This window comes from Mytilus trossulus, chromosome 1 (genome assembly GCF_036588685.1).
Source record: "Mytilus trossulus isolate FHL-02 chromosome 1, PNRI_Mtr1.1.1.hap1, whole genome shotgun sequence".
Lineage (NCBI taxonomy): Eukaryota > Metazoa > Mollusca > Bivalvia > Mytilida > Mytilidae > Mytilus > Mytilus trossulus.
In genome coordinates this window covers 41,037,954-41,054,056 of record NC_086373.1, presented here as the reverse complement: position 1 = coordinate 41,054,056, position 16,103 = coordinate 41,037,954, and the positions used below count along the sequence as shown (strand labels likewise).

Below are 16,103 nucleotides of genomic sequence, written 5' to 3'. Positions count from 1 at the left end.
TTCAAAATTTTCGTCGTATATTGCTATCACGTTGGCGTCGTCGTCGTCGTCGTCCGAATACTTTTAGTTTTCGCACTCTAACTTTAGTAAAAGTGAATAGAAATCTATGAAATTTTAACACAAGGTTTATGACCATAAAAGGAAGGTTGGTATTGATTTTGGGAGTTTTGGTCCCAACATTTTAGGAATTAGGGGCCAAAAAGGGCCCAAATAAGCATTTTCTTGGTTTTCGCACTATAACTTTAGTTTAAGTTAATAGAAATCTATGATATTTTGACAAAAGGTTTATGACCACGAAAGAAAGGTTGGGATTGATTTTGGGAGTTTTGGTTTCAACAGTTTAGGAATTAGGGGCCAAAAAAGGGCCCAAATAAGCATTATTCTTGGTTTTCGCATAATAACTTAAGTTTTAAGGAAATAGAAATCAATGAAATTTAAACACAATGTTTATGACCACAAAAGGAAGATTGGTATTGATTTTTGGAGTGTAGGTCCCAACAGTTTAGGAATAAGGGGGGCCAAAAAGGGACCCAAATAAGCATTTTTCTTGGTTTTCGCACCATAACGTTAGTATAAGTAAATAGAAATCTATGAAATTTAAACACAAGGTTTATGACCATAAAAGGAAGGTTGGTATTGATTTTGGGAGTTTTGGTCCCAACAGAATAAGGGGCCCAAAGGGTCCAAAATTAAACTTTGTTTGATTTCATCAAAATTGAATAATTGGGGTTCTTTGATATGCTGAATCTAACTGTGTATATAAATTCTTAACTTTTGGTCCCGTTTTCAAATTGGTCTACATTAAGGTCCAAAGGGTCCAAAATTAAACTTAGTTTGATTTTGACAAAAAATGAATTGGTTGGGTTCTTTAATATGTTGAATCTAAAAATGTACTTAGATTCTTGATTATTGGCCCAGTTTTCAAGTTGGTCCAAATCTGGGTCCAAAATTAAATTTCATCAAAAATTGAATAAATGGGGTTCTTTAATATGCCAAATCTAACTGTGTATGTAGATTCTTCATTTTTGGTCCCGTTTTCAAATTGGCCTACATTAAGGTCCAAAGGGTCCAAAATTAATTTAAGTTTGATTTTAACAAAAAATAAATTCTTGGGCCTCTTTGATATGCTGAATCTAAACATGTACTCAGATTTTTGATTATGGGCCCAGTTTTCAAGTTGGTCCAAATCAGGATCTAAAATTATTATATTAAGTATTGTGCAATAGCAAGTCTTTTCAATTGCACAGTATTGTGCAATGGCAAGAAATATCTAATTTCACAATATTGTGAAATAGCAAATTTTGTTTTAATTAGAGCTATCTTTGTCCAGAATATTAAGCAAGAAATATCTTATTGCACATTATTGTGCAATAGCAAGATTTTTTTTTTAATTAGAGTTATCTTTCTTTGTCCAGAATCAACTTAAATCTTTGTTATATACAATATACAATGTATATTCACTTTTTACTACCAACTGATAAATTTAAATAATCTTTACCATTCAGTGATAACACGCAGTTTTTTTACATCTTAATATTTTATGATGTATTTAAATGAGTATTTATTGTTGCAAACTCCAATAGAATATTTTAATTGAGATTAGTTTTGGAATAAGGGAAAGGGGGATGTGATTAAAAAATTGGGTTCAATTTTTCTCATTTGAAATTTCATAAATAAAAAGAAAATTTCTTCAAACTTTTTTGAGAGGATTAATATTCAACAGCATAGTGAATTGCTCTTTGAGAAAACAAAAAAAATAAGTTCATTAGAACACATTCATTCTGAATCAGAAACCTATGCTGTGTCAAATATTTAATCACAATCCAAATTTAGAGCTGAATCCATCTTGAATGTTGTGTCCATACTTGCCCAAACCGTTCAGGGTTCAACCTGTGCGGTCGTATAAAGCTACGCCCTGCGGAGCATCTGGTTTTTATTCTGGTGTCAATGTTACATTTTATGTTTTCAAATTAAGTGGCCAGTTATCTTTATAATGCTGAGAATGAATACAAGTACTAGTTAATCAAATTGGCAATTAATCTGTGGTATTTCATGTAATAAATTAGATTGATAAGGCAAACCGTACAAAAAAAAGCTTTTGCATGTATCATAGACACCTTTCCTTGGTAAATATTTTCGTGTCAATGTTATGTACAGAAATCTCTCCAGCAATAAAATGGATATCGTAAGGGTCAAACCTGTTTAAATACTAGATAAACTTATATTTTTTGACAAAATTGCAAAGCAAGTCACACATCATTATCAAAGAACCTAATTTACACAGAAAGTGCATGTAACACTTCATTGTGAGGTCAAATTAACCTGGTCCCACTCTCTTATCATCTGCTTGATCACTGGTAGATGCCAAGTGTGAAAGATGGCAAAGCCACATTTTAATGTAATTGTCAGTGGGTTGAAATGTGAAAAAAATAATTATGGTAATGCTTACTATAAAAAGTATGCAACTGTTATAAAAAGATGAGTATTATTGGGCAGTATTGACACGAAAATGAAATAAATTTTCTTACCTTCTATATTTTTCAAACTTCAGTTGATTGATAAAAATCATGAAATCCAAATTGTACCCATTGTTGACAGCTTTCAAAATTTGCCATGCTGGACCAATAACTTGTTTCCAAAGCTAATCAGCTAATGAAAAGGTGCATGTAACATTTGTTGACCCGAAAAGTTACATGCACTTGTCCATTTTCAAACGTATTTTATTTGCAGCAATAATCGGATTCTGTACAAAATGGGGTTTCTAAATGATAGACCGATCATTTTGCAGTTGATTTTCAACTATTATAGTAGAACAATTCTTCAGGCATATTCTAAATATGGCTAGGGGTTTTGCCACTGCAGAAATGTCACACTTTTTGTCTACAGTTTTCAACTGCCAGCACTTAACAAGTGCTGATTTTTTGTTGATTTTTTCAATTGGATCCAATTTTTTTGCATTTGGCAATAAAGACTAACCCACTTTGATATTTAAACAATGTTTATTCTCCAAATTTGCATGATTTCTTTATTTTTTAATTGGATAAACACTATTGACCCTAAAATTTCACTAGCGAATTCCTGCCCATATACTAAAAATTGACATGAAATGAAGTTAATGTTTATTGTCCAATCTAATTCCAGTAACCGTATATAGTAAACACACAAAAACCTGTTGTTCACAAACATCCCAACAAACACATGAAAAATAGCAACCAAGTTGATCAAAGGTTTACTTTGCATGCTCTTATAGAAGATCTGTAAGAAGTAAAATAACAAAAGTTAGACTGATTACTACAAAGAACTTTTTCATTGGTATAAAACAAAAAGAGTGTACTTGGTTAAAAATATATTTTCTTGATTGTTTTTGAAACCTACAGTTTTAATTAGATTTTCATTCATCACTTCAGTTCCATGGTTTGATAGGCTAATATTTACAGTTGTTACTGTTACAATATTTAGATAAATAAATTAAATTTCGCTGTCTTACCATCACTTCCAAATTGATATTTTGAACCTACTGTCCAAAATTGATGTCAAAATGTTCAAAACTTGAAGAAAAAAATTGTAAGATTAAAAATGTGATGTTTATATTATGATTCAAAATGTGATGTTTAGATTATGATTCAAAATGTGCTGAATTACAATTTAAGGTGCTACAGAAGCAGCTGCTGCAGCCGAAAGAATAGCCACAGCTATGGTGGAAGGAATATTGGCTCCTAGTCCAGGCTCAAACTTAGTAATACCTCCTGGATCTCGAGTCTTAGGATCTGATTCTGCATCTTCATTTTCACTTCCTGTTGTTCGACCAGGTGCTTCAGTGCCAGAACCTCAAAGGTGAGAAATAAATATCTTATCAATTTATACTGTGGTTCTGTAGATATGTTACATTTAAGAATAATCAACTTTTAAAACACAATCAGAAAATGAAGGCAAATATTATAAGACTTTCATTCAGACCAATGGTGTTGGTGTTTTGAACTTGCTCATCAAATTTTGTACCATCATTGTCATAAAATGAAAATAAATTACTTACTTGTTACTCATTTTGATAACAGTAAAATTTTGTGACAAATCAATAATACTAAAAAAAATAAGAAAATTTCGAAAATATCAATAAATTTTAATGATTGCAGCTAAAGGACATCTATGCAAAGAATATCTTTTACCTTGAAATGAGCTGTAACAAAATATTTTTTAAACCCTTTGTACATTTATACAGAGAAGAAAATATATTTTATATAAATATATTTCTGTCATAGTATGCACTAATACAGTTATAAAAAAGCTATTTATTCATTTATTATAGACGTAATCCTACTACCACCATCACCAACCTTGCTACTCTACTGTTGAGTGACGATCCAGAAAACCGAACCAGTGAAGAGAACTCACTTGTACAGATGCTGAGAGGAGTAGTTGCTTATAGAACCCCAAGTTCTACACCAAGTATGTTTTATTCATTTTGTATCTTGGTGAATTACTGATTGAGCTTTTGTTCCTGCCAGATGACCTTTTTTTTTAAGGAATTACATTGTCTTTTTATTTCACTTTGTTTTCCATATTGAAATCAGTAAAGAAATCCACTGAAAACAAACAACACTTCTAAAGTACAATGCATCAGAAGGAACCAAAATGGAACAACATTGGATCAAACCAAAAAATTCTAAACAAAGCTGTACCACAAAAATAAAGTCAACAAGTCAGAATAAAAGTGGTCAAGGACTTAACAAGATTGACTTCATGACAAATGAAATAGAGATAACCATTTGAAAAACTATTCATCACAAGTATTTTTTACATGCATTTTATTGCTAACAATGTAAATTATAATATGTCCTGATTTCATGGGTTGATATTATAGGAAAAACTAGACATGAATCAGAAATATGCAGATGTTTTATTTTTGTTTGATTATTCCAGGTACTACTCTGCCAAATGTTACTGAACCAGTACCAGCCAGTCCAATACCTGTGATATCGGGAATAGGAAATCCTCTTAATGAAGTTACTGGTATCAGGTCAGGATATTAACATTTATTTTTAAACTTTGAACATATTTACTCTAGATCAGTGTTCTTGAACTCGTTTTGCCTATAGATCTGAAATTTTGTGAATTGTTCTTGAAAAGAAAGAAATTGAGCTTAAGGTGAGAAAAATCTTGTGAAATACAATAAGGTTGGCAATATATAGAAGGAAAAGTGCTTTTATAGAAGTTCTTTGCAGTTCCCAATTGTTGTTACACAGCAAATAATAATGTGTTCACAGTATATAAATCTTTTCATGTATGATAATCTGGTTTTATTTGTATTGTAAATAGGGATCAAGTATTGCAACCAAACAGTATTGTTACTCCTCCTCTACCAGATTTCCTTCACGTTGATGTTCCCGTCAGTCTTTCAGTGCGTGGGGAAGCCATTACTGCACCATTGGTACCTCCAGCAGCTACAGCCATGCCCACAGCAGCAGTAACAACAACCTCAGCGCCTCCTGCAAACCCTGAGTCATCAGCTGTACCAAGTACGTCATCAGAAGCCACACCAAGTTCCTCTACAGGACCAGCAAGTTCTACAGGTGAGGGTAAGATTTTTTATGCCCCACCTACGATAATAGAGGGGCATTATGTTTTCTGGTCTGTGGCTCTGTTCTTTTGTCCCTCTGTTCCTTTGTTCATCCGTCCGTCTGTCCCGCTTCAGGTTAAAGTTTTTTGGTCAAGGTAGTTTTTGATGAAGTTGAAGTCCAATCAACTTGAAACTTAGTACAAATGTTCCCCATTCTTGTTATGCTTTGTTATCTGATGTATATAAAATCAGAGTCTGAAATGCCAGATTTGTCTTTTTCTTTTCAATCATTTCCCAATTTATGGAGAACAAAATTCAAAATTTACATAAAAATTTCAGAAGCTTTCATGACCAAAATTTAGTTGTTAGTATAACAATTCTACACTACTGTAGTCAAAAGTCCAACCTAAGTAACTGAAAAACCGTGATCCTTTTCTTTATAAACTACCTGTGAAATTCAAACCAGTCTTTTCAATAGGCACTACTTGATTAAAAATTATTATATACATAGAGCACATAAATATATATTTGCACAGTTTTGATGATGGGTTGAATATACAAGTGTTCTTATTTTTTGTTTAGAAAATAATTTGCCAGATGGAGTGGATCCGTCATTCTTGGCAGCACTTCCAGAGAATATCAGACAGGAAGTAGTAGCAGAACAATTAAGACTTCAGAGAATACAACAGAGTGCTAGAGACCAGGCTGCAACAGCCCAAAATATTGGTTCTAGTGAAGTCAGTGCTGAGTTCTTGGCAGCATTACCACCTGGTATTCAAGAGGAGGTATGTAGCACCCAATGACAGATTAAATACTTTCCATGCAATTCTTTCAAATATACATTTAAGGCCTATAATAAGTTTTATAAACTCCTACAAACTAATATAACTTGTATCAGCAAAAATTAAGTAAGAGCTCTGAAAAGTTTTAGTACAGTCACCCTTGTGAAAAAGGGGTTGGAGATTTATTGTGTTTTTAACACTTTTTGTATGACACACTGATGTCGTTCAGATATGAAACTCTCCAAATATAAATTGTGTTTTACAGACAGACCTGTGCTTTAATAGTTGGCACTGTGTTTCGCATGTGGACAAACAAATCTTAAAGTAATGAGGGAATTTCTTCTACTAAATATTAAGATGTGCACTTGCTATTTAATTTATGATTGTAGTGATTTATTCTGTTTCCCATACTAAACGTAAACATTGACTTGGCCAGGTCCTCTCATTTATTTGGAGAAGGGAGGGAACACTCGCTTGCCTTTGAGGACCCACAGATTTTTAAGTCATAGATTTATGCAATGAAAATTATAGAAATATCTCAAATATTTTCTCGCTTTGAACCCCAAAAAAAACTCCCTTATTTTGTTGAAAGAAAGAATTGTATATATAGTATTCTCAATACAAAATTAGGTAAGAACAGTCCTGTACCATTTTAGTTTAAGTTGTTGAACACATTGACAAAAGTTTTATTCTCTCTAGCACCAGCAATAAGTGCAATTATTCCTATATTGTTACTTTACAATAATAAGTTATTGGTAGATACTAGGCATTGCCTTAAAAGTGAGATTTACTTTTAAGATGTATTTCCTAGACAAAATTACTAATATATCCATGAAATGAATGCCAAGTCTTAAGTTTCTTATTAAATGCATCTTGTTATTGATTTTTTCTTCTTTCAAACTTGATTCAAACATGTATATGCCTGTTTAAAGTCATAAGAAACCTCAAATTAAAAAAAAATATGCATACGTTTTAATATAACTAAATTGATAGTTTTCATTATACAACTTATGTACATATACTTTTTTCTGAGGAAAATTCCTTAATTTGTTCACATTTACAAGAAGTTTGCTTATTTTCAATTGCTTGCTTCCAGGAAGCAATTCGACGACATATTTTCCGTATGCATAGTGACCTGACCGTTAGCCTCCTCATAAAAATCTGGTGGTCGCAATACGCATGAATCTGTCATTAAAATAAACAATTATCTGATTGTTCATGTTAAACACGTGCTCAATAAGCATGCTTTTTGTTATTTGTTTACTATAAGGTGACAATCTGTAAACTTCGGTGTCAAAACACGGCATTTAATGAGTAGCCATATTTGTTAAATCATAACAGACAGAGAGGAAAAAAAATGACGATTAAACAATATATATGTGTTAAAAAAGGAGAAATTCGTGCACAGAGGACTAAGTTTATGATATATACATGCATTGGTTCAAGAAATGGATAAACATTATTTTTCACCACTCACTCGTTTCATATGATTTTAAGTTTCTGTTTGGGAACATCGCTTATTCAACTTATTTATCTTAAACTGTTATATGAACTGAAGTTTAAGAAAACAGTTTTGAAGAATATTGTTTAGTTAATTTAAAAAAAAAAATGCTATGGAGATAGGTGTGTTTGAACACGTTTTTTAATGACACTCTGTTGTCGTTCAAATATAAATTCTCCAAATATAAATGTGTTTTACAGACAGACTTGTGCTTCCATAGTAAGCACTGTGTTTCGCATGTGAACAAACATATCTAGTTATAGTGGAAAAGATATCATGAATATTTTTTTTTTTTTTTTTATATATATTTTTTTTCCTGCAGGGTAAGGAACTTTAAACATGCTTTATTCATTATTGATCTAAATTATCTATTTCCCTTACTAAAACATGATTTTGCAATTTCCTCTTATATAGGGATGACAGACTTCACTCCATTTCTGAGTAGAGGCACAAATTTTCATCTAATAGATTCATGCAATGCAAAATTAAAAAATTTCTAAAATATTTTCTTGATTTATATTTATCCATAATAAATTTTTATAGGCTGGTTGAAAGAAATTATTGTATCTGTGGAAATCTATCCCAAATTGGGTAAAAACATTTTTGTGCCATTTTGGTGGAGTTCCTATGCTTATATAAAACATTATGGTACTCTTAAGCATGATCAATGTATAAAATTACATAAATAATACCTTATTCAAGGCAATATTAGATAAAACTAGGAATTGGCTAAACAAGAGAGAAGCACTTATTACATTGATAGTAATAAAAGTCCCAAATATATTCAAAAAAATTTGTAGAAAACAATATAAAATATTAAAAAACAATAATGCCAAGTCCCATAGTTTTTTTTTTAACAAAACATTACATAGTAGTCTTTTAAGACTTTTCTTCACATATATATGCACTAAGTTTGAAAAAACAAAGTCCTCAAATTGTACAGGTATGTGCTTGTTTTAAACATTCAACCGAATTCAAGATTTTTTTTCAGCTTTTGGCGGGTTATCCTTTTTAAGAAGGCACTGGAGATTTATTGTGTTTTTAACACATTTTGTATGACACCCTATTGTCATTCAGATATTTATCTCTCCAAATATAAATGTGTTTTACAGACAGACCTGTGCTTTAATAGTTGGCACTGTGTTTCGCATGTGGACAAACATATCTTAAATTAGAGTTGATTTAAGCTATGAAAAATTATTGCTAGAAATTAAGGATGCACGTGCCAATGTCAATGCAAATCTCAACTTTGTCATAAGCAAAATAGGGATAAACAGAATACCATTGATCGTCTCAACTCCATTGCTTTTCTGACTTTCACAGTACAGACTCAATCGAGAAAATCGATCTTGTTGAGATAACTAATGATAATCTATAAATATTTGAAGGACTGTGTTTGCTCATTTCTCTTTTAATAAAATGCATATCCATTGCTTACATGAATTTCGCAACTAGTACAGGTAGGGTTCTTTTTAAACTTGTATCAACTGAAATTTAAAAAAAATTAAGCTGTTAGGCGAAGGCATGTAAGTTATCTTTATATTTAAGAAGGCACTGGAGATTTATGGTGTTTTCAACACATTTTGTATGACACATTGTGTGTCATTGTGTCATTCAGATATATAACTCCAAATATAAATGTGTTTTACAGACAGACCTGTGCTTTAATAGTTGGCACTGTGTTTCGCATGTGGACAAACATCTTAATTTAGAGTTGATTTAAACTATGAAAAATTATTGCTAGAAACTAAGGATGCACATGCTGCTGTAAATCTCAACTTTGTCATAAGCAAAATGGGGATAGACAGATTACTGTTGATCTTCTCAACTCGATTGCTTTTCCCACTTTCACAGTACAGACTCAATCGAGAAAATCGATCTTGTTAAGATAACTAATGATTATCTATAAATATTTGAAGGACTGTGTTCGCTCATTTCTCTTTTGATAAAATGCATATCCATTGCTACATGAATTTTGCAACTAGTACAGGTAGGGTTCTTTTGAAACTTGCATCAACTGAAATTCAAGAAAAAAATTAAGCTGTAAGGCTGTAAGTTATCTTATTTAAGAAGGCACTGGAGATATATGGTGTTTTTAACACATTTTGTATGACACATTGTGTGTCATTCAGATATATAACTCCAAATATAAATGTGTTTTACAGACAGACCTGTGCTTTAATAGTTGGCACTGTGTTTCGCATGTGGACACACATATCTTAAATTAAAGTTGTTTTAAAGGATGAAAAATTATTGCTAGAAATTAAGGATGCACGTGCCAATGTCAATGCAAATCTCAACTTTGTCATAAGCAAAATAGGGATAAACAGAATACCATTGATTGTCTCAACTCAATTGCTTTTCTCACTTTCACATTACAGACTCAATCGAGAAAATAAATCTTGTTGAGATAACTAATGATAATCTATAAATATTTAAAGGACTGTGTTCACTCATTTCTCTTATAATATGCATATCCATTGCTTACATGAATTTGGTAACTAGTACAGGTAGGGCTCTTTTTAAACTTGCATCAACTGATATTCAAGATAAAAATTAAGCTGTTAGGCTAAGGCATGTAAGTTACCCTATTTAAGAAGGCACTGGAGATTTATGGTGTTTTCAACACATTTTGTATGACACATTGTGTGTCATTCAGATATATAACTCCAAATATAAATGTGTTTTACAGACAGACCTGTGCTTTAATAGTTGGCACTGTGTTTCGCATGTGGACAAACATATCTTAAATTAGATTTCATTTTTTTCCTGAAGTTTTGAAACAAAGAATTGAACAAAGTATATGTTGATAAAACAATTCTCCAAATAACTTTTTTACATGATTTGGTTTGATTGCTGTAGAAAAATAAACAGTTTCAATGCAATAATGCTTCTTATAAAATGTGGTAATCAAGAAATATGTTTTTCTGAAATGTTGTATCCAGTAAAGAGTTAACTGATAAATTGATGATATCTTTCAAAGAACTTTGTAAATTGATGAGTGTAGAAGTTAATATGTGATATGTGATTTTGTAGGTTTTAGCCCAACAAAGAGCTGAACAAGCCAGATTACAAGCCCTTTCAGAGCCGGCTCAACCTCCTTCAGATGCACCCGTAGATCCATACAGTTTCTTTGCTACATTGCCGACCTCTCTCCGAAGACAAGTTCTGGCTGAAATGGATGATAGCATGGTGGCAGTATTACCATCAGATCTAGCCACTGAGGCCCAGTCTTTGAGGAGAGAACTGGAAATAGATCGTCTCTTCTCTCAGGCTGGTGCTGGTTCACTTTCTGCCATTTTGAGACATTCAGGTACAGGTAATTCTATAAAGTAAATCTATCAATTGATTATAGCTGCTTTAATATCTTATAGTTACATTTATATGTAATACATAATTTTGATTGGCAAACAATAATTTGGATGCATTCCAAAGTTATAGTTTATTTTATTTCCAATTCAGATGCAATAGTCACGACAACATGGGCTTTCTGTGATAGTATCACAACAATGCTTAGGAAAACAAATGAAAAAAAAAAAAAACTTTTCTTTCATTGTTGTAGTATATATATTTGTGATCAAAAGAATTATGCATTAGGTGCACATTTTTAGTATGAAATGCTATCTATTAGAAGGCACTGGAGATTTATTGTGTTTTTAACACATTTTGTATGATACACTGTTGTCATTCAGATATGAAACTCTCCAAATATAAATGTGTTTTACAGACAGACCTGTGCTTTAATAGTTGGCACTGTGTTTCGCATGTGGACAAACATATCATATATTAGATTTAATTTTTGTTGATTTGTTGATTTGGTTGTCCATGATTCTTTTTTGTTATTGATAAATCTGTGTTAGAATGTGTAGTGTTGGAAACCAGAATTGAAGAAATGTATATTCATTGATAATAATACATAATTTTGATTGGCAAACAATAATTGGGAGGCTGTCCAAAAGTATATTTTGGGTTTTTTTCCATTTAAAAAGAATGTTCACGAGCTTTCTTTGATAATACCACAACAATGCTTTAATAGGAAACAATTAAAAAAATGATTTTCCTTGCCTTTCATGGTTGTAGTATATAAATGTGATTAAAAGAGTTATGCTTTGTGTGCTTCACAAGTGCTTTGGTCATAGGCTTTGCACCCAAATACAAAAACAAGCATTCATTTCCTTTGTGAAAATTTAACCAAAAACATTTTTTTTGGTCAAAACAATTGTACCTTTGACCCTTGATATGCCAGAGACGTTACTATTTGACTCATTTGAGATACCTTTTACTACAATTTACAGTTTACAGATAGATTGGCTATCTGTCAGTCAGACTAGTCAACTCTTAAAGGAGGGTAGTTACCTAACTTATAATGACTTCATGGTAAAGTTAACAAGCAAGCTAACCATAGATATCACATTTACCTACACACTCAATGCAATCAGCTGTAATTGGCTCAGGTGAATTGTGTTCCTCAAACATAATTTTCTGCATGGTCAGACATCAGAGATCTGGACCAAAAATTGGTGTAAAATGCCAGTCTGTTAGATACTCAAACAAATTGAATAAGGAAGTTTACTTCAATGCACATGAAACATAAAATTTCACAATTTTTTTCATATTTTCCAAAAACTTTCAAATAAATAGATAACTAAAATATTTACTTTGAAAAAAAATTGCAGGTTTTTCTGGTGGAAGACTTGGAGGAGGAAGATACACAATCAGAGCTGTACCTACTAGTGGAAGACATTGGCCTTTTAATTCAAGGTCTGGACCATCTAATAGTACCCCTAAAAACAATGCTGTAAGAGTGCGAGGGCGATTTCTTTTGGATCATGAAGCAATGACTTGTCTCTTAGTATTACTGTTTGTTGATGAGCCAAAGCTCAACACAACCCGTTTACATAGAGTTTTAAGAAACTTGTGTTATCATGGACCAACACGTATTTGGGTGATTAAGGCTTTATTATCAATGCTTCATAAAACTGGAGAGTGTCAGATGGAAGAAGAGAAGGGCAAGAGTCCTGACAAAAGTAAAAGGAAATCTGCATTAGACAGTCCTGTTACAATGAAAAGTGATACTAAAAATCAGGGTACTTGGCTGTCGATGAGTTTAGAGGCAGCTTTAGGTTGCCGGGCAAATGTTTTCCAAGTTCATAAAACGGGTAAGAAGCACAGTAGTGCTGCTAGTGGGACAGTGACAATTCATACACAAGCAGCTCCAATGGTTTGTCGACATGCTTTAGATACCTTAATAGCGCTTGCTAAAATATTTCCAAGTCAGTTTTTACCGTCAACAAAAGCGAAAGAAGTTGGAAAATGTGATACAGATGAGAAAAAAGAGACTGATAAGGTTAAACCTGGGGCTAGTGCTAGTCCTAAAAAAATTGAACCAGAAACTGATTTGTGGGATTTATTAGTCAAATTAGACAGTATAAGTGGTAGTAAAAAAGGTAAAGGTATGCAACGGATTCATAGTATACCTCTCACTGAGGGAGATACACAATTTCATAGTTATGAAACGTCACCTTTAGGAGCTTTAATGTGCATGTTAAATCATCCAGTTATCAAACGAAGTCAATTATTGACGGATAGACTGCTTAGACTGTTAGGTTTAGTTTCTAATGGATTAGCTGACTCGTCAGGTGCTCAGTCCCAGTCCAGTACTACAATAACAGAGATGCCCCAAGGTGGTGCCCAAGCACAAATAAGTACTACTGCATTAACGGGGGCTTCAGCTGTTACAACATCAACTGCAACAAGAGCAACTGCATCAATGGGAACTAACACAGCTACTGATCAAATTAAGGAGAAAGAAGATGAATCTGAAAAGAAAGATGAGGAAAAATTAGATGAACAAAGTGCTATTTTAGAAAACCAGTTACAATTGGCAGTTAAGGTATGATAACTAAGTACAAGCACATACAATTTTGATTACTTAGTTGCATGTCAACTGTCTTGTTAAAATCTTCATATATGATTACATTGAAATCTTGATACAATGATCATGATGATTCTTGGTGACTGGGAGAACATTGCAAATAAAAATTAGTGTGCTAGAAAAGAGTTTGTTACTGAATGAACTCAATTGATTATGAATTCAAGATTTTGGGTAAATGTCAATGAGACAGCAGGCAAATAACAAAAAAGTAGACATTTCAAGTTTAAAGGTCATGACTGGGTCTGACAGGTATTCAGTGATGGACAAAAATACCTCACCATATGGAAAACTCAAATTTCTTTAAAGATTTATAAAAAAATTAATGAAATTAAGTGTAACACATTGGGACTTCATTGCTGGCAATCAGTAATAGAATGAAAACTGTGATATAATTAATTCACATTTGTCATCTGCCCTTACAATGAGGGAAATAACCAATTAGATGATTTCTGTTAAATAACTACATACATGAGAATGAAACGATATAAGAAAATCATACTGTCAGGACACACAATGCTTGTTCTGATAATTAAGTTTTAATACTGAAATTTTGTGTTCTTTCAAAGCTTTATCCCTTGTTGGGGAGAATAAAAGCATCTGTGTACAATATTTGAAAACATTAAATTGTCAATCCTTGAAAAGTTGGAATACCAATATATCTGGACTTTAAAACGAAAACAGCTGTTATATCTAATTTTCAATCTTTAAAGATGCTGTAAACTACTATTTTTGTATTAGCTTAACCAATATCTGTGTTTTTGCTTTAGGTGCTAACATCCAAATCATGCTCAGAAGAAGGATTAGAGGATGCAACAAATTTGTTGGTTCAACTGTCGTGGGCAAATTCTTCTACTAGAGAAGCAGTTCTAGGTCTATTATTGGATGGTGCTAGAGAATTAGGTTTTACAGTTTGTGCACATATTAGGTGAGATATAATCTTTATTTTATGTGAACAGGTATTGATCTTCAAAGATACACCAGAAAAATAAAAAAATAAAGAATGTTTTGTATGATTTAAAAAACAACCATGAACTATAATTCTTTCAGAAACTGTGTTCACTACATTTAATTAACTAAGACATCAATAAATTTTTGGCCTTTTATAACGGCACAATAATGTAAACTTATTGGACCAAATCCAAAAAAAAGTTTTACAATCATAATTTACTCCAAACAAGTTTTCTGTTCTTCATTTAAAATGTCCAAAAACAGTTGCCTTCACATTATGCCACACCATTTCTCAATAAGTTCACTAATTGGTTTATGATATATGACTGTTTTATAACTAAAGGGTGTGCATGATATTTATCAATCACCTACCAAAGAAGTCAAAGGGGACTATAGGTTTGCACTCTGTCCAGCAAATCAGTTTTCCGGACTTTTCATCTTCATGCTTGTTTTCTTAAATGTTTATGGCAATACTTATTGTGCATCTCTTACAGAACCTTAATAGAAGAACTACAAAAGTTAAATGTGAAGTCTCGGTATGAAGATGATGAAGATTCCCGTGATATGGATACTACACAGTCTACATCAACTAAAGGCTTCATTGCAGATAGGTATGTTTGTTATATTACAATAAAACCAGTTTTAGAATATCTAGTAAAGATGTTATTCATTGGTCTTATTTCATTCAAATAACAAGTTTTACTTGGAATTCTACTTTTAATCAGTTGTCTTTTTGTCATGCTTAATTCCTCTATGTATATTCACATTATTTGACCTAAAGTGGTTTGAAATGTTCTGATAAGGCTGTATTTTGTTCTACATTGAAAAATATTTTGCAATTTTTAATGAAATTTTGATTTTATGGTAAGATTGGTGGATGCAGTGATTTCAAGCTGTCTTTTCTTCTTTATTTAAAAAAATATCTAATTGATGTCAAAAGAACATGATTGGAATTTGATCTTTAAATACACAAATTTTAATTTCTACATCTGTTTCTCTTTTTTCCACCTCAATACTGTCTTATGTCTACATTTTATTATGAGTAGTGGGAAATTTAGCTAGGCAAGTCAATCATACTTAAGACAATGCAGAATAATTGCAGTTTCATGTTTTAACAATATAGGTACAACCCTGGTCAGAATCTTCTTGTAAGTGCCTCAAAGAAAGTGAAAGTAGGAAGGGAATTACAATTACCCTCTATGACAGCATTAACTAGCAAGACATCCAGTCAGCAGTTCTTCCTACGAATACTGAAAGTTATCATTCAGCTCAGAGATGCTGCAAGAACTGTGGGCAAGAAAAACTCTGCAAGAGGAGGAAGGGCTAATAGAGGTATGTACTCTTTAGTTTTGTTTACATACTTAAAAATTGGAGGAAAAC

General features: G+C 32.1%; 1 protein-coding gene across 8 annotated transcripts in view; it reads left to right on the top strand.

The window, feature by feature from the left end:
- The window catches only part of LOC134724564 (E3 ubiquitin-protein ligase HUWE1-like), a 108,989-nt gene that overhangs the window by 74,287 nt on the left and 18,599 nt on the right, over positions 1 to 16,103 (top strand). For 5 of the 8 annotated variants that reach the window (XM_063587717.1, XM_063587725.1, XM_063587708.1 and 2 more), the window contains 10 exons: positions 3,651 to 3,834; positions 4,307 to 4,446; positions 4,921 to 5,017; positions 5,317 to 5,576; positions 6,140 to 6,342; positions 10,877 to 11,159; positions 12,517 to 13,733; positions 14,543 to 14,700; positions 15,218 to 15,334; positions 15,847 to 16,055. In XM_063587717.1, coding sequence (XP_063443787.1) covers positions 3,651 to 3,834; positions 4,307 to 4,446; positions 4,921 to 5,017; positions 5,317 to 5,576; positions 6,140 to 6,342; positions 10,877 to 11,159; positions 12,517 to 13,733; positions 14,543 to 14,700; positions 15,218 to 15,334; positions 15,847 to 16,055 — 2,868 coding nt within the window. The remainder of the gene's footprint in view (positions 1 to 3,650; positions 3,835 to 4,306; positions 4,447 to 4,920; positions 5,018 to 5,316; positions 5,577 to 6,139; positions 6,343 to 10,876; positions 11,160 to 12,516; positions 13,734 to 14,542; positions 14,701 to 15,217; positions 15,335 to 15,846; positions 16,056 to 16,103) is intronic. The other 3 variants (XM_063587699.1, XM_063587693.1, XM_063587686.1) reach the window with 3 other exon arrangements.